Raw genomic sequence first — 18965 nt, 5'->3', positions numbered from 1 at the left:
TGTGCGTGTGCGTGCGTGTGCGCGTGCGTGTGTGTAAAGCATTAACCTGTGTCACTATCACACCCACTGGCTCTTTGGGCAGGCACCTGTGTCTGTTGGCCTCCAGCAGACCCAGAGGACATCTGACTCCTGCCTCCAGTCTAGCTTAAGAGGAAGATTTTATGAGTTGCCTGGAGCTGTGTTGTGTAATTATTTTTGCATAGCCCTCATAAGGATTATTGGTAGATTGATAGATACCTCTTCCTGCCTTTATTTTACGGAGGCGCCTTCTTCATAGTGCGGGGTATTTATGACAGAGGGTTAGCTCCGATATTGATCTTGTAGAAGTGGTGTATTTTTCTCCATTTCTGTCCTATGATTTCACAATTTAAATAACTTCCTTTGACAGTATAACCACCCATGACGTGCTTGCCTAACTTTCTTTTCACCTCTTTTTCAGGTGTGTGCACCATGGCTTCCAAACCTCACCCTCCTCTGATGAAGAAGCACAGTCAGACGGACCTGATCAGTCGCCTGAAGAGCAGGAAGATCCTTGGAGTAGGCGGTGAGGACGATGATGGCGAAGTGCATCGTTCAAAGGTCAGATGCTAAACTTGATTTTTTTCATTCTTGTCTTTTGAATTTAGTCAGGCACAATAAAAACAAGTCAAACTATCATCAGTGAGATAGATGGTATTGCAGCAAAGCATGAGCAGAATAAGCATTTAACCAATAATGTATTCATTTACCCTGTGAAGAGCTATGGATTATTTTCTAAAGCCACAATGGGCTGCTAATTTGCTCATCGCTCTCCTAGTGTTCCATTGTGTGCATTTGCTCCTTCTGCATCACTGAATCTAGATCATGTAATCTCATGAGCTACCAAAGCTCCACTGAGATGTGACTGGCTCCCCTGAGAGAGACTCCCTGCCCCCTGCATCTCTTTTATTATCTTCCTTCCTCTCGTGTATTTACACATTCATATAGGCAGTGAACAAGGATGTTTATACCAAAAACAAAACGGCACATGGGCTGCTTCATGCCAAGAAAAGCACGTCTCATATTCATGCTTGTTGGTGCAAAGTTGCAGACTGATGATAAATAACTTCTCCCTTTTCAGAGAGCTTAAATACCAAGGTTCAAATGATTTTTTCCTCATCAGATTGCTTTAGATGATCATAGGCAGAGCACACTGTTCCTCACTGAAATATTAATCAGGCATGTGTGTGGGAGAGGAGAACAGAACAGAAGGGAGCGGGCATACGGTGGTGGCTGATAGTTTGTGATGAGATGTCGGCCCCTTTTTCTCAGCCGTCCGTAGTGTTTGTTTTCTCTCCCAATGTTTTAGCAAGGAGCCTGACCCAGACATCTGTCACTCTGTCCCTTTCAAGAAGCACACTCACGGAGGCTTCAGTACAAGAAACACTTGATCCTTCATCATTCCTGCTAATAAAGTTCACGTAATTCAGATTAGACACTGATTTTAATGACTAAGTGCTGATCCAGCAACAGGCAAAGGCAATGCAAAGCAACACAACAGTTTGGCTAGTGTTGTACATTGTAGGCCCTGTCTATGAGCTACCCTCAGATCAAGTGGTACCCAAGCGTCAACCTCTGGTCTAAAAATATGAGTCCAATGCGGAAGTGCTAAAAACTGCAGTTCATCGAGGATCCACTTGAGGGTGCCTCCGGAAGTACCGGAAACCACATACACACAAATTGAAAAAAGACGATCGTTACAGCAGAAATAAACATGTTTACAGCCTGGTACAAAAGACGAGTGTAGTCTGGATCAGAGCTGAAGATATTTGTCCGAACCCGAACCCGGCCCGACATTCGGTCATAATGTCTATCATCAAAAGATCGCATCATTCCTCTGGACAAGATTTAACCAGCTGAGAATGTTGTCACACTCAGACATGGAGGCCATACATGCTCATGCCCGCACTCTTCTGCAAGCTATGCACGTTGCTGCAGGTGCATGACGAGATGTGGAGACTCAAGACCAAAAGCTCTCCAGAGAATAGCACACTCATCCTACGGCAAAAAGAGCGAATTTTGAGGAGTGGGAAAATGTACAGGGAGCTGACTGGGAAGACGACGAGGTATCTCACTACATTAAAACGACTGTCACGGAAGATGAAACCGATGTTCTTGGTTGGTGGAAGATCAACAGACTATCCAACCCAAAACTCGCAAAATTAGCCAGATCAGTAATGAACAATGTCGGGGCAGTCAGGCTGTAAACGGGTTCGGGATATAAAAAAATCTAGGTCATTCGGGTTTGGACGGGTTCGGGCAGAATTATGTCGGGCTCGGGTCGGGTTTAACTTTTAAGGCCTGAATACAGCTTTAATCTGGATAGCTAATTTCTTGATCGGCACACACTGTACGGGGGGGTGAATTTTTTTCTAACGCGGCAATTTGAAGATATTGAGATTACGAGTCTTCCAATGAGAGGCACAGCTGACTTGATTGACAGGCGGGAAAACTGTAGCTGTTGGCTAGGAGGCTCAAACTCCGCCTCTTTGCGTCACAATCGCTTGACAGCAGCAATATGACTGCCGCTGCCCACTGGCCTCAAAACAGCAGTTCAGAAACAGATGGGTGACGTCACGGTCACTACGTCCATATTTTATAAGATAAGATAAGATAGTCCTTTATTCGTCCCACATACAGGGAAATTTAAGTGTCACAGTAGCAAAGTAGACAGTGCAAAAGAGTATAAAGCAAACGAGAGCCTATAAAATATAAATTATTAAAAGTTATTAGCAATTGAATTAAAGAGGTTAAAATAAGCATATCTTACAACATGCGTATATATATTATTGATTATAGAGTCTGACCACTTGCAGGAAGAAAAGACCTGCGGTGCTCCCTGTGAGACACCGCGGGTGAAGAGGTATACAGTCTATGGTGGTACCACATATGTAAAAAACAGCATTTAGCTTTAACAGGGACATTATGTAAACATGCAGAAAGCAGACAACGCATAATAGCTAATCTGCACTCTCTAATATTTGCTTATTATCACATTTCATATCGTTATCCTCATATTGAACAATGTAATCACACACTGCATATTTGTCTCGTATCCTGCAGGCTGAGTCAATTGTTTGTGTTCTTTAAATTGTAGTCTTCCGAATTTAACTCTGGCATTGACCCTAATTTAGAAATTAAGTGTTGCTCCTACGATGTAATTGTTCCCTTCTTCTGCTTGCATTGTGCCGTTAGCCTTGAATTGTTTTGTTATATCCTTGCCACGAGTGTCTGTGGTAATGAACTCTTGGGATCTAACAGTAAGGTTAGCTGCACAGCACGGGTCGCTTTGGAGGGAAACAGTTGGCTTTATCCCGTGGTTGCTGTACACAAAGGAGGGAAGTGCTCCTGTGGTCTGCAGGCTGTCTCTTCCTGCCTTTTTTTGACTGATTGGAGATAAGGATACTGTTCCTATTGATTATGTTCAGTAAGAGAAAGGCTTTGTATTTGTGCTGCTGCCATGTGTGAGCGCGACAGTGCCAAGAGATAATGACATATTGGCTCCTTTAACTTGCTGGTTCACTGCTTCAGTGCTAAGGTCATGTAGCAACAACCACACGCTGTCAGAGGGAGTCCAAGGCTTCGTAAACAAGACATACCGCAATGTGCTGTGGTGTACTTTGTGTCTTGGGGATAGCCAGTAAAACACATCAAATATTCATCCCATCTACTTAACATAAGATCATCCATCAACATCCATCATATAGGATATAACAGACTCAAATGAAAAATGTTAGGTTTCTACTTCTCCTAAATATTCCCATTCTCCCTGGCTGAAAATCTGACCTTTGTTCACTGGACGTAGCCGGCTGTGTAAATGATGAAAAGGCAGGCGGCAGCAGCTGGTATTAAGCGTCTCTCCCAAACAACACTGTGTATTTCTTTCTTTTCCTGTTTCTCCCTCTGTCCACAGCTCCCCTTCCGTTCCTTCTGTTCCACCTCCAGGCCAGTCCTCTGCCATCAGTTGACGTTTGGTTCCCTCTGAGTATTTCTCATGCCCGTCATGAATATTTATGTGTTCCTGTCGAAAAACACCTCCTGAAACCACAGGCACAGGAAGGCTGATTCACCTGGTCATGTGATCACAGCTGGCACAGATGGATACGTGTACAGGCGTGTCAGCTGCACTGCAAAGAGAGATGTAATAGGTCTCATTTGAAATCTTAATATTTAGGAGTTTTGCTTCCAAAGGCGACTTTTCTGAAGGATTCTTCTCTGAGATCAAAGCAGGCGTTTAGAGGATAGATAAGTCAGAATGCGTTCAATTTGCAGTGGAATAAAGGCCATTGATGAAGTTCTGATTAATTATTCCCACGGTTTTGACTCAAGACTATTTCTGAAGCCATGTGGATATTTCTTGTGGCATGATTTGGGTCAGCTGGTTTTGAAAATTGTCTTAATTCAGCACTCTGTTACATTTACATGTTTGGGAGTGGTAAAAGGCAAAATCAATGGCAGCCCCTGTTACAATATCTCTTATTAATTACAATAAATTATTTCAGTCACACTCTGAAAATGCACTGTTTCATCCAGCACATAAATAATAATAAATCATATTCCCTGTTCAGTTACGTCATGCACTGGCTTTATTTAGTTTGGGTTACGTTAGTTTCACTGCGATACTACAACAGTTTTCTTGAGAAGAGGGGGCCCTCAGTGATATTAGAGAAGTCATTGGACCTTTTGATGAAGGAATTAAAACTGCCTTATTTCATTTCTCTGTGGGTTACTTGCTATTACAGCAGAAAACTAGGTTTAGATCTACTCAGCTCTCCGTGTGTTTTGTCTGGGACTTTTAGTTTACCCTTGTGCTCATCTGAACCTGAATTTGAGACCAAATTTCTAAGCTAATATCCTCTTCACTTGAAAAAAGAAAGAGTGCTTTGGCTGAAAACTACATTTATATACACCGCTCAGCAATACCGTTATGACCACTGAGAGGTGAAGTGAATAACACTGATTATCTTGTTGTGGCACCAGTCAGTGGGATATATAAGCAGCTTTGAGTACCAAGAAAAATGCTATATAAGTCTTATCAATTAGTAATATTACCATTATTATATAAGGCCGCATGTTAACATTTTGTCCTTCGAAGCAGGAGTAATGGGCGAGTGTGAGGATTTGTGAAACATTAGTTGACAGAGGCTGATTTTGAAATGGCCTGCTACATACTACCTAGGAATGTAGTATGCAGTAGGTACTGCATTCCACATACTGCGTTTGAAGGTAGTTTGTAGTATGACTGTTCTGTTCTATCTGTTCTGCAGTACGCTGGGCCAGGCGTCGCTGGATTTCCGGTTTCAGAAAGCGGAAGTAAACAATGGCCAAGCTGTTAGCAAAACTGCTTCTGTAGCATCACTTATGATTTAAAAAGTTAAGAAGTGGTTTATATGGAATTTAATAATTTGATAAAAGAAAAAGTGCAACGTTCGCGCTGTGCATTGTGGGAAACAGTACACGAGGGAGACTGGTCCGATGCATATTGAGAAATTTTCCCAAATCAGTTTTGGCATACTGCAGATTTTGCTCTTGTTCACATACTGCATACTTGGCCAAATCAGTGCGTACTGCTTGTATAGTAGGTGATTTCGAAAACAGCCTTGGTCTGAATTTCTTGTGGGATGTTCCCTGTCTGCAGTCGTCAGCACCATGGACTGTGTATTAAAACAGCAGCAGTTAATAAGCACGTTGGCTTTGAAGCCAAAAGAACCGGAGCTCCCCCTGCTGACTGGTTGCAGTAAAGATCATAAACCCTGCCACTGTGATGTTAACAGAGGGGATACTATAAAATTAAAATACATGTTAAATCATTTCATTTCAAACAGGGTTTTTAATTACAGTTATTATTTCTTCTTTTGTTGATTTGGGGCTTAAGTGCTTGTTTTTCTGACAGGTGTAGTTTGAATTAGTTATTTAGTTTTAAAAGAAATGGATGTGACATCATGATTGACAGCTCTGTTTACAGATCCTTGGCAGAGGAAGGAGGAACTGCGAGAGAAAACAGAGTTAACACTACCATAAAAGTCATTAACTTTACAAAAACATGAGTGTATGCTTCAAATCAACACAGGAATCTGTTTTGATGTGGACTGTGCCCACCTCAGGGATCTTTGACGTTTAAACAGTACCTTTAATGGCGGATGTGACGCGACCCAATACACGACAACTTGAGTCCAAAGTCTTGAAATCCAGCACTACAACACTGCCTCAGACACTAATAGATGAAAGTCACACATGCTTCATTCCAGCTGTAAGTACTGAATTCAGCTGGAGAACAGAGAAGAGATCAAAGAAAGAAACATAGACATGAAATGAATACTTACAGAACAGGATATGGTCTTTGGCAGTTTTTAAAGACTGTTTTTTAGAAAGGAAAAAAACATGATTAAATATTTAGAAAATCTCTTTCAGGTGCTTCAGTCCAGTTCACCATCTCTCACTTTTCATGTTTTTTGTAATTGGCTTTAGAAATACTGTGTAAAATATGATCATGTGAATACATTCTCTTTGAATTTAAATTTGACGTATGCTTGAACGCCTGATGTTTGTGTTTATTGAGAGCTTCATGTGAATACATTAACCCTGATGAAGCAGCACTGTCTTACATCTATCATGAGAGATGTTTATCACTACAGATATCACCAGGGAAACACTTACATCTGTCTCCTTAATTCTGCTGGAAGAAAAGGCTCATTCAGTTTCTCCGTTGAACTAGAATAAACAGTTGCTTTCATTCCGTCATCGTTTTCTCCCAATAAATGCTTCAGGCTCAGAAGATTATAAATTAAGTGCTGTGTTGTACTTGTGTTGCTTGGATCGAGTTAAATTGTCGCAAATGAGGCTTTTCCTCTGTTAGGAGCTCAGTAGCTGGTTTCCAGCCAGATTTTCAGCAAGTTGTTGTTCTAACTCCTTTGTGTATCTTTAGGGGTTGGTAAAAGAAAGGAAGGCATAACTATCATGGTTTTATTTAATCCTCTTTCCTCTTTGAAGCTGTGTTCAGTGTTTTTCTTTCCAGTAGCTTCCTTCAGATGTGTTGACAACTTCTAACACACCTCCACAGAGAGCACTTTAGTCTTGCTTATATGATTCTTTGTTGTCAGGCTGTCATAACAAATATCTGTTAAGATGACTTCATTGCCATTGCTCTTTCCTCCTCATAACTCATATCCTTTTTTCTGCTGTCTCGCCCTGTTTGTTCACAGATCAGCCAGATGCTCGGAAATGAGCTGAAGTTTGCTGTGCGAGAGCCTGTTGGGCTGAGGTGAGATTTCAACTGCTCAGAAAAGCTCACAGTTAACACAGCAGACTGTGTAAGTTCATCTGTGTGTCACTTCCAGGAAATTTCAACAACTTGCAAACTCTTGAGATGGTATGTACAATCGGTATTGGTTTCAGGAAGTGTACAGATGGTAATGTGATCTCTCTCTTTCCTAGGGTGGATACTGATCTCTGCAGTGGGGTTCACAGTTATGAGCCTGATGGTAAGTGTTCATTACAGCATCATCACAGTGAATAAGTTGTTCCATATTCATGACTTAAAAAGTCAATGAATATAGATTAGTATAGAGACTTTAGAGATGGGCTTATCAAGACAAAATACTATTCAATAATCACCGGCATCTATTCGGCGATTATTCGTAATCAGGCGGGATGAGGTGCTGCTAGTAGTGGGCACTGACAGTGTCTGTCTCAACCTTTATGTCTGTGTTTCTGTGCAGCAGCATGTTGTAAATGTTTACTATTTACAGCCATGCTCAGTCTCTGCAATTATCTATTATTATCCTTAATAACCTCATATTTCTGAATCTCACACCACAACACACGTATTTCCAGCGACTGTCGCAAATGATTTCACCTGTTTTCGCTATCAGTGAAGTTAGCATTCTTCTTCTTCTTCTGTTACTAAGTTAGCAAACAGCTTTAAGGCGCTCTATAGCCACCGACTGACGAGAATATCATATTACAACCAGGCACCGGTGAAAATGATCAAACTAGTACCTTCAAAATGAGATGATATTCGTATTATTTTTAATATGAGAATGAATACTCAAGCATTTGAAAATCGTGTCCGTGTATCCGTAAATTCTATTTCCAATTCTGAAACGAAAATCAGAAAACAAAAGAACAGGCATTTTTCCTTTTTTCAATTTATGTAGCAGATTTTAAAACAAACAAAAGCCGTTTTCCATTCAAATATAGCAATAAAATTGGATTTTGTGTTGTTTTCCTATTATGGATTTTTATATTTACTGATAAACACGAAGAATGTTCTAAAAATACATGTTGATCCAAAATCCCAAAAAATTATACTACAACACATGGTTTGAGAAGTGTTGTAGTATAATCAGAAGGACTTGATTAAAGTTGGCAGGGACTTTCAGGAGTCTAAACTGTAAAATAGTGAAGCTATTGAATACTATTTGCGATAAAAAATTCCCTAAAATTCAGAAAAAGTGTATTTTCAAACCAAGTGTTGTAGTATAATCAGGAGGACATGATTAAGGTTTGCAATGATTTTCAGGACACTGCACTATTTAAGAGTGATGTCATTGATTGTTTTCAGTAGCGTATCTTTTCGGCAGTACACTTTGTAGACGATCCCAGCCAACTCGCCTCACCACCGGCAGCGCATAGAGACCAATGTTATTTTCCCAACGCGAGAGACATCCTATATTGATGAAAATTACATTGTAGCTCGTTGTCTGTCTTACACTGATGGAAAGATGTATATTTTATGTTTTTACCACCTTTCGTTGGCAAGTTATTGATCGGAGAAGGTCGAATCTGTGATATCTTGGATTGGATTCTTCGTGTTTATCAGGGAATATAAAAATCCATAATAGGAAAACAACACAAAATCCAATTTTATTGCTATATTTGAATGGAAAACAGCTTTTGTTTGTTTGTTTTAAAATCTGCGACACTATTGAAAAAGGAAAAATGCCTGTTCTTTTGTTTCCCATTTGCATTTCAGAATTGGAAATAGAATGAACAGAAGGTACACAGACCCATGTTCCATCCCTATTATTATGTATCTAGCATAAAGAAGGCAGTGAGCTACTGTATATTCTTTCAGGGACATCTGGAGAAGCAGCACAGTCTTTGCTGTCTATTTCATCAGTATCCTCAGTGTTTAGGGCATCCACAGTGGGTCTAAATCACAGACTGCTGCATTTTGGGTGTCTTTGAAGAGGACAGGATTCAGTTGTGTTAATATGACAGACTTGTGTTGTGCTTTTGTATCCCACACAGGCCCTGGTGTTTCCAAACCAGCTCTATGAGGTTGTTTTTGAGGAGGAGCTCTCCACGACTAACATCTCTGTCCGGCTTTATGGAGGAGCACTGCTCAGTAAGTCCATGCAAAAACCTTTTCATGCACTGATGTAAGTAACTGAAGTACAGTATATATTATATGCAGCAGCTATGCATTAGGAAGAAAATCAGCTATGATGCAATAACCGTGACACACTACATTTAAATGTTTTTAAACACTAAAAATACACACAACTCAAGTGCACATGGGATTTGGTGATGAAGCCTTTGAATCCACTTATTGCATTTTACACACTCGCCTTCAGAATACAGCATAACAAGCTCTCGTTCTGCTGCAAAGTCATGCCTTTGGGCTACAAACAGAGGCTGTATGATTTCATTCAGCTCTCTCTATCTGCAGTTTGCTATCAGAGACCGATTCTGCAGAGTTCAAGCAGCCAAAGCCTGAAGTTGCCTCTGCGCCTGTGGCCTCATATATCAAGTCTGGATCTGGTGGGAACACTGTCAATGGTAGCAGGACAGTGTATGCACTGTACAAATATATGTATGTGTGTGTGCCTGCGTCCATGTGTGGGGGATGGAAGTCACAAAGAGGAGAGTGTATTACTCAACTTCATAAACTGCAGCAGGATCACTCAATCCAGCACTGTGTTAGGTTTCTTTTTCTGGGCCCCTCCATCCAAAGAAGATAATCGTTGATTTTAAATATACCACGTAATAGTGGTGTTTTAACTCTGCTGTCTCTGTGAGATTTGAGCTATTACTAAAAGGAAGCAGGGAAATAAAGCAGGCTGAGGAATACAGCTTAGTACCTATTTAATAAAGTTCCCCGACTCATCCTCTGTTGAATCAGGTCACAACAAATGACAGAACACCAGTACCTTGACCATGTGTGGATATAGAAGCACAGAGTATTAAATCAGCACTTCATGATAATCAGGCAGGGGTTCCCAAACTTTCAAGCCTGCGACCCCCAAAATATTTCTGCCAAAGACTGGTGACCCCCACTGTCCCTCAAAGTGATTTAATGTGGCTTCATTTAGCTGGTCTGCAGAAAATGACCCTACCTATATGAGCATGTGGCTGTTTCCTGTGCCGTTATGAATTAACCTACTGCTGCTGATTTTGATAATTAACTGTTCCCTAAATCTAAACTTAGGAGTCATCTGGCAACAAAGAAAGGCAGAAAACTCATTACATTTTCTATTTTCAAGGTTTTACTTCAAGTTTAGCCACTATTTTGTCAATATTTTTATGGGTAAAATTTACTGTTTTTAGATAACTTTTTTCATTCAACTTTTTATTTGCATTTAAGTATATATCTTTGTTCACCACAAGTAAACAAATATATATAAGTAATACAAAACCAACAAAGAGAAGAAATAAATAAATAGATACAAAAAATAATGACAATAAGGGAATAATCATAATTAACAGTACAACCAACACAGAGGATAAACATAAGAGAACAAGGTAAATAAAAAAAATAAATAATAATAAATATTTTTAGATAACTTGAAAAAAAAAAAAAAACATTCTGGAAGACATCTCACGACCCCCCCATTTGTGTCTCGCGACCCCACAGGGGGTCCCGACCCACACTTTGGGAACCCCTAGTCTAGAGTGCAGCATTGACACTTCAGGCCTGCTCAGATTAATTTTTTTATAATATTTCAGATGAAACACAAAAAAATAGAATAAAGAAAAAAGAACAAAGAAATGATATAAGGCTGAAACTTGAGACAGGCACTGACACCTTTGGGATTATTGAGCTAACACCTTTTTTTGGGCTCAGATTCAACCTAAAAAAAAAACACATCAGCAGCTCTGGATGTCCATGCATCAGTCATGAATGTTACAGCTGATGCCTCGTATAAGTAGTGCATAACAGCAGCTTTTTGCTTGTTCATAAAGGGCTGGTATGACTTTATTGCTAAAATAAAGACAAGAAGAAATTTCAAGTGATTCAATCCTGTACTCTCAACAACTTAGTATGGTTGTAGATCCAGTGCTATAAAATATGTTTTGGCCTACTCAGACAACAGCAAACAGCTGTTCAAATGCAAAGGGAGCTGTGTTGGCACTCTGGTTGTTTTTCAGAATTGTAATGATACTCACATTGGTAAATGGTAAATGGACTTGTACTTATATAGCGCTTTTCTAGTCTGTCTGACTACTCAAAGCACTTTTACACACTACTCGTCGCATTCATCCATTCATACTCATTCACTCACTGATGGTAGAGGCTGCTAATGTAAGGAACTATCAGTATTAACTAATCTCATTCATACCTCACATTCACATACCTCACAACATCGGGAGCAATTTGGGGTTTAGTGTCTTGCTCAAGGACACTTCGGCATGTGACTGCCAGAGCTGGGATCGAACCGCCAACCTTCCGATTGATGGACAACCGACTTTACCCACTGAGCCTAGGGATGCACTGATCCTACTTTTTAGGTCCCAATACCGATATCGATACCTGGGCTTTGGTATCTGCCGATACCGATACTAGCCAATCAGATCCCGGTATTGATTTAACTATCTCTATTCCTTAATGTGAGGATAGAATCATGTTTTGGCAACTTCAGGCTTTTCTGACTTTGTCGGAACAATTAAATCCAATAACCTGTCCATTTTTTCACACTTTGAATTAGGGATGGGTATCTTTCACATTTGAACCGATATGGTACCAATACCCGGTACCTGGGAATCGGTACCGGTACTCAACGGTACCAATTTTCGGTACTTTTGTGTTTATGTGGTAATGAATGTTCATTTAAAAAAAAAAATCTCAAATTTGTTTAATTTAACATATTTATTTAATTTAACATGAATGAACAGAAACAGGATTATATAGGTGATTGGATATATTAGCTGACACGTGCTCGTGGCATCTAATTGCTCTTTCGGGAGTTTATCAATCAACACACGTGAATGCCTGCGGATGGGGGAAAGTCAGTTCAACGTCTCTGTATAATAACAGGACACACAACTTACTTGTTGGGCACACAGGAACGGATATAAACAGGTCAGGTAGTCGGGGCGAGAGGGTCAGTCTCAACCATAGACCATATAGAATAAACTTAATCCTCATGAAGTTCTGCCTCGCGGTGAGTAGGCGCGCCCGTCAGCTGCAGGCACCGTTTGGCACGCTCCCGCGCAGATGCAGAGAGCAGAGAGCAGAGACGTCCACCCGGTCAGTCTCTGACTTTGTTACAGGGCGAAAGTATGGAAACTTGCCTCCTCTTCCACTCTCTCACAGTCACAGGGATGCGTTTAGGTACCGAAACATGGTACCGTTTGATTTTATGTGAGTCGGTACTCGATAGTACCGACGGAATTCTGTCGGTACCTATAAAAGTACCGAATTCGGTACCCATCCCTACTTTGAATACTTAGAAGGTTTCTTCCTTCTTTGCAGTAGGCTACAGCTAACGTAAACTGCTTCCTTTGGGCTTCCGTTATATTTTTAAGCGTGACTGCCATCCGTCGAAACATTAGCGCCGCACATGTTGCAAGTTTCCGGCTGAGTTGTTAGCAAAAGAAGCATGCACCTAAACTGCAGAGCCTCTGTAGTTATCCTCCATCATGCTCCACCGCGCAAAAATGCACAGACCGACCGGCGCTGATGACATAGGAGACGCACATGGCTGTTGTAAACACAGAAAAGCATAGAACTGAGATGAATAGATCTGCCATATGGATCAGCATTATATATAGCGGCCCCTTGTCACCGATATCCGATCTAGCTTTTTGGTCCGATTTAGCCAATATCTGATACCAGGATCGGAGCTGTGCATCCCTAACTGAGCCACATTGGTGTGTTTCCCATTCATATGCATTAACAAGTGGGACTTGTTGCCAGAAATGTACCTGATCACTACTGAGCAATGTTTGCACATGGCGCCACATTTGTCTTATTCACTTGTTTTTGAAAATTGTTGCATTTAAACTGGAAACCAAAGTGTTCCCAAATAGCAGACTTTAATGGTATCAGAGGAGTTTCAAGCTCTTGCTTCTCTTTGGTTGTGGCTGCAGTGACAGGCTGATTGTGTCTGTGTGCTGTCGTTCAGTCTTTTTTGGGAACCTGCATTTGGAGTACTTGTAATTCTGCACGCATTTGATCATTACATATCTGCACTGTACCAAAAGTCCTTCCCCAAAACGGTCCAGTATGGATACATATACATTTGCAACCCTTATAGATGTATGATGAACTTCCTTTCAAGTACAGTTTACCATCCAGATAAATACCTGGATACTTTGCCGCTCAAGACTTTAGGTTCAGGTACATCTGGTTCTCTTGCAGGTGCCCCCCTGTGCAAATTAGTTTTTTAAGATGATGGGTAGTCAAACTCTCCACCCTGAAATCAAACATCTTACACTGATGTGCCATCAAACAGATGAATATGCACACACAAGAAAATGCACTAACACGCTTGCAACGTGTTCAACAGCAGTGCTTTAATTTCTCGTGTTCAAACACAAAATGTATTTATTTTGGTGGAAACATTTCGTAGTTGACTGACTCAGTATTTTATTTATTAATAACTGGGTGCCACTGTTGGCATCGAAAGGCAAAGAGTGAGTTGCCAGTTTTTTAAAACGGTGGCAATTGAAAACCTGGCAGCCATTACTGTTGATTCTTGTCTGATATGTTCTCCCCTCCTCATCACAATATATTTGTAGCAAGAAGAAACCTCACATGGTACTGGGTTTTATTCATATCTTGCTAAATCTGAAAAGTGTAAAATTGGTACATTAAAAACATATCCTGCTGCATGATTACTGCATCGCCCGAGGAGAGATACTGTATAACCATATTGCACTGTGGAGGGGGATATCAATAAACCAGCTGTCGATCTCATAAGGCCAGCAAAAGAGGGCTTCTTTATTTTAAATGTCAGCAGGGCTGTGGGGATTAGCTGAGAAAAGGATGATGTCTTACAAGACAAGGAGCAGTAAATGGGGCAAAGGATGGGGTCTCATCTGCCACACAGATGGAACCTGGCAGGAAGAGGATTCAGTCCATCAGCCCTCCCACCTTTCTTTCCAGCCATGCTTGCATCCATCACTTAATTGCTGTGTGTGTGTGTGTGTGTGTGTGTGTGTGTGTGTGTGTGTGTGTGTGTGTGTGTGTGTGTGTGTGGTGTGTGTGTGTGTGTGTGTGTGTGTGTTGTGTGTGTGTGTGTGTTTTTCTGCTGGGGGGGTGTTAGAGTGGTATTCAGGAAAAAATCAACTGGAAAAATGGCTGCAAATGAAATGACTGCACACAGGCTTTTATCACAATCAATGAGTCAGTGCATTCAACAGAATCAATAGGCCAATTATCACTGTGTGCACATGGCGTCACAGATAACAGCTGCAAGTGAACCATGCTCGTAGTAGATTTGTTAGCAGAATTGCTCTTGAATGTGTATCTGTCATCTGTCCTGAGCCGCCCTCCTTTCTCTATTTTCATTCCCATGCCCCTGAATCTTTGAATGCCCTCTTTCCAGGCCTATCCCTCATCCTGTGGAACGGACTCTACACAGCAGAGAAAATCATCATCCAGTGGACCCTGCTCAGTGAGGCCTGCTACTTTGCCGTCCAGTTTTTAGGTGATTGAACTTGTTCATGAGGACTTTTGTCTATGGATGTTAGAATACCGCCCCTTCCCATCCCCTTTCTGTCTCACTTTGATGGTGACTGTGAGCTCAGACAAACCATTAGCCAGCATTGATTTTCCCACAGAAGTTTTGACATGTTTGTGTTTGTACTGCCATCTTGTGTTCAAACAGTATAGTCACAGCCTTGTATAGAGCTCAAGTGAAGACTCACTTAAGTCTATCTTGTAAAACTAACCACAGATACATGCATACTCAAAGTTTTTTTTTTGTCTCTTCCACTTTTCCTTTTGTCTGTACTTAACAAAGACCTCCATTTAATGAAATTCATATTCAAGTGGTGGGACAAACTCTTGAGTCCTGCATCTGTGGAAATTAACTCCAAAGTTTAACTGAAGCTAATTACAGGCTTCAACAGTAAGAATACAACAAGATGAAGAAAAATACCCACTTAATTTACTGAAACTAGCAAACAATTGCAGTAAATGATAAGTGTGTCAATGTAAATAATTGCATTTGAGCATTGTTTTAGTGCTGGCATAAAACATATGAGATCTTTTATAATCCACTTTCCAGAATTTGAATACATACACTACCGGTCAAAAGTTTTAGAACACCCCAATTTTTCAAGTTTTTTATTGAAAATGATGCAGTTCAATGTCTTATTGTGCTCTGAAATGAAAACATCGAACAAATAAACAATTTAATTTCAAAAACAAATCATGGAATCAATTCATAAACCAAAATGTAGTCTAAACTTTTGACTCATCGTATGGTACCACATTGTTCTCCAACACTACTTTTATGCAGACAGAGGAAGTAATCAGGGAAAGTTGGCACACCTGTAAGAATTGGTAGCACCAACTTACAAGGCTTCACTAACCTCAATTGTTGCAGAACAGCAACCCATTTCTTGTTCCCTGAAAAAGGCCTTTTCGTATAATTCTAAAATGTACATTTTTTTTTTCAGTTTTGGGTAATCTTACCCTTTTTTTTTTAAAAAAATGTTTTTCCTCTGGCAGTTCACCACTTACCTTTGTACCATTTAAAGCTATTCAATGGATGTGAACTGCTTGGATTTCAATAAAAAGTGGAAAAATTGGGGTGTTCTAAAACTTTTGACTGGTAGTGTAAATGTGACACTTTGCCTTTTTTTTTTTTAGCAGAAAAAGAAATCACACTTACGTTTCAATTGTTGCTCTTTGGTTCCCAGTGACATCCATCACCTTGATGGAGATCGGCATCCTGCCCAACGCGGCCATGCTTCTCCTCCTCAGCCGAGTGCTCTTCCTGGTGGTCACCATGGCGTACTACTACCACCTGGGCCGCAAACCCAAGAAGATCTGAGCCCGATTGTGTGACACTTCCAGGGAGGGGACAGCTGAGCACAGACCACAAACACAGGGGTCAGAAGGTTCGGGATGTAGATCAGATCATCGATCAGGGTTTGGAGCATTTACCCCCCCCCTCCGTCCACCTTGCCATGGGACCTACTTTATTCCAACCTCCAGTATTCAACGGATAAGCACAGTGTCACATTCCAGACTGTACGACAAGAACGACAAACCTCATAGTGAAAGTGAATTACTCATTCACTGGGCTGTGAGGTTAAGCCCCTCTTGACACACATTCTCCCTTTGTACTGTTTTGAGTGCTACTATTATTATACAGGAGGAACCATCAGTTTAGAGTGTACTGTGTCAGCTTGTTGTATGATTTGATATGTACAGCAGAGTAATTTCATACACCTGGCTGTGTCATGTACAGCTACATGATTCAGTATTTAGTGTTTAATCATAATCTCCTGATCACTCAAGGTCATGTGCTTTCTTTGTTTCCTGTTTGAAGCTGTTAGTCTTATCTCATACTGTATGTATGCTAATGTGAAGCCTGAACATCTGTGCTCTTGCATGATTCTCTGACCGCTCTGCATTGAACAATGTGAATGGCAAAGAGCATTCAGTCAGTTCAACTTAACTCAGCACAAATTTTTACTCTAAATAACGCCCGTCAATCATTTCCAGATTTTAACTTCACAAAAGAAATGCTGAATCCAAACATTTTCAGGGACATATAGATTTTTCATTCCTTAAGTTATCAGTCAAGAAGTTCTACCAAAGTGAAAAGGATTTGTTTTGTACAGAGTATTTACACTGCAGAGATGAATACATGTAATGTTTAAAATGTCACATGTAGAAGAGAAGCAGCATAGTCCTGTCCCTGTTTTATGTGCAGTGTAAGGCAGGACTTCACTGAGGAAGAAAGTTTTTAACATTCTGACCTTTACCGTACAGCTAGTGTCACAAGCTGAGCATGTCAGTGTGTAGAGCAAACAAAGCTGAGCTGGTCCCCCTCTCCGTGATGTAGCAGTGTTTTTTTTTTAACCATACACCATATCCTTAGCCTTGCCTTAAAACTACTTAAAGAACAGTCAGAACACTGCATCCTACTTCTTTTGTACATATGTAAATAATAGTATTTACTATTATGTGGTGTTCTTGTGAAACGAACAGGGAACTAGTTCAGTATTAGTTGAACAATTTTCAAATCTTTCTCTTGGCGTGTGGTCTTTTGTACATATTTAAGTGAAATTTGTGTTATTGAGGTCTTGCATGCGTATAATCCAGCTAAAGAGGAAGCTCCAACTGTGTAGCAAGCTGTCACCAACTAGAGCACAAATAGCAATGAATGAATGAATGAAAGGCCAAAAAAGGACCATTGTATTCATAAGGCAGTTTAAGTTTATGTGCTTAAAGGTAAATATAATCCAACACTTGACAGACCTAAACCAAATTGATATGTTCAGTACATCTTCTACCTCCTGATACTCAACATGCCCGCAGGTGTACACAACCCAGTTTAAGAGCAGTGCCAGCAAGGCTAATTTGTCAACTCTGATCTCCAGCACCTAATCAGAAAGTCTCCTAAAGATAGCTGACCCATTTTTTTAAATTTAACTTGAACCATCATTTTGAGCCAAAACTAAAAACATACTTTTAGGTGTCCTCCAAAGGTGGTCCATATTGTTTCAAATGACCACGCTGAGTCCTGCCCTGAAAGGGAGTGGTCCTGAGGTCAGAGTGATTGAGGGTTTGCAGTGGGTAGTCCAGTCCTGCAGGCAGATGTGCTTGTTAACTCGGGCGATATTTCAGTTCAGATAGGGAACGTGAAACATGGGTGAGGTCTCCTGTTCTCCTGAAAAGTTGTAATTACCCTTTTTTCTAGTGTTTAATTAGATGCAGCCCTCCTGACTGACATTGTGCGCCCCAACCTACTGCTCAGTCCTGACTTACATAGTAATTACGGAGTTCAAGAGAAACGTCGTTCCATTTCCGTCAATACTACAAGCCTCAAATCATCAGCCGCATACAATGTTCAAAGGTCTGTAGAGCAGCTTATTTTAGGAGAGATGGGCAGATTTTTTGAGGGGACGAGCCGAGGAAGGGAGGAAAGTAATGGCTCTTTCATCCTCTTGGTTCTCTGATGTGAACATGTCAAAACATTACATCGGCAACTTGGTAAGTTGAGCTATACATTCCCACCAATATAGATCCAACATATGGTGTGCTGTTGTGAATAGCAAACAAGGTGAAACTGTTTCAAGTTGTAGCAATGTGTTTTTATGTATAATGTGCTATATTGTACCTCAGAAATGAACTGTTATGGATTTCCACAATTTAGTTTGAAATAAAGGACACTATTGTTTATTTTGAAGAGTTCAAAATGTTGTTTGATTTGACATTCTAATGGCAATATAAAGTTGCTGAAATGAGTTTATTGACGAATAGTTACAGCCAGGGCGTAAAATTAACACCGGCCAAGCGCCAATGGTGGCAAAAAAAATTGTTTGACGTGTAAAACAAAAACACACACCTGCCAGTGGCTGATGGGAAAATGTTGTATTGCATGTGAGGTTTTGTTTTCATAGTTTCACCCTTTCTGCCGACTGTCAGGCTATTTCGACCCTCGAGGCGCGCTGTACTTTCTTTCTTTCTTTCTTTCTTTCTTTCTTTCTTTCTTTATTAGGATACCCATTAGCACAAGCATAAGCATCGGCTATTCTTC

General features: G+C 40.5%; 1 protein-coding gene across 1 annotated transcript in view; it reads left to right on the top strand.

The window, feature by feature from the left end:
* tp53i11b (tumor protein p53 inducible protein 11b) overlaps positions 1-18614 on the top strand; it is a 52691-nt gene extending 34077 nt beyond the window's left edge. The window contains exons 3-8 of the mRNA XM_034686636.1: positions 440-579; positions 7221-7280; positions 7452-7499; positions 9271-9367; positions 14793-14894; positions 16114-18614. Coding sequence (XP_034542527.1) covers positions 451-579; positions 7221-7280; positions 7452-7499; positions 9271-9367; positions 14793-14894; positions 16114-16247 — 570 coding nt within the window. The 5' untranslated portion in view covers positions 440-450 and the 3' untranslated portion in view covers positions 16248-18614. The remainder of the gene's footprint in view (positions 1-439; positions 580-7220; positions 7281-7451; positions 7500-9270; positions 9368-14792; positions 14895-16113) is intronic.
* The last annotated feature ends 351 nt before the right edge of the window (positions 18615-18965 follow it).

The sequence above is a fragment of the Notolabrus celidotus genome, chromosome 6, assembly GCF_009762535.1.
Source record: "Notolabrus celidotus isolate fNotCel1 chromosome 6, fNotCel1.pri, whole genome shotgun sequence".
NCBI classification, from domain to species: Eukaryota; Metazoa; Chordata; class Actinopteri; order Labriformes; family Labridae; genus Notolabrus; species Notolabrus celidotus.
The sequence above is the reverse complement of the archived record's forward strand: the minus strand, read 5'-3'. Positions and strand labels throughout refer to the sequence as shown.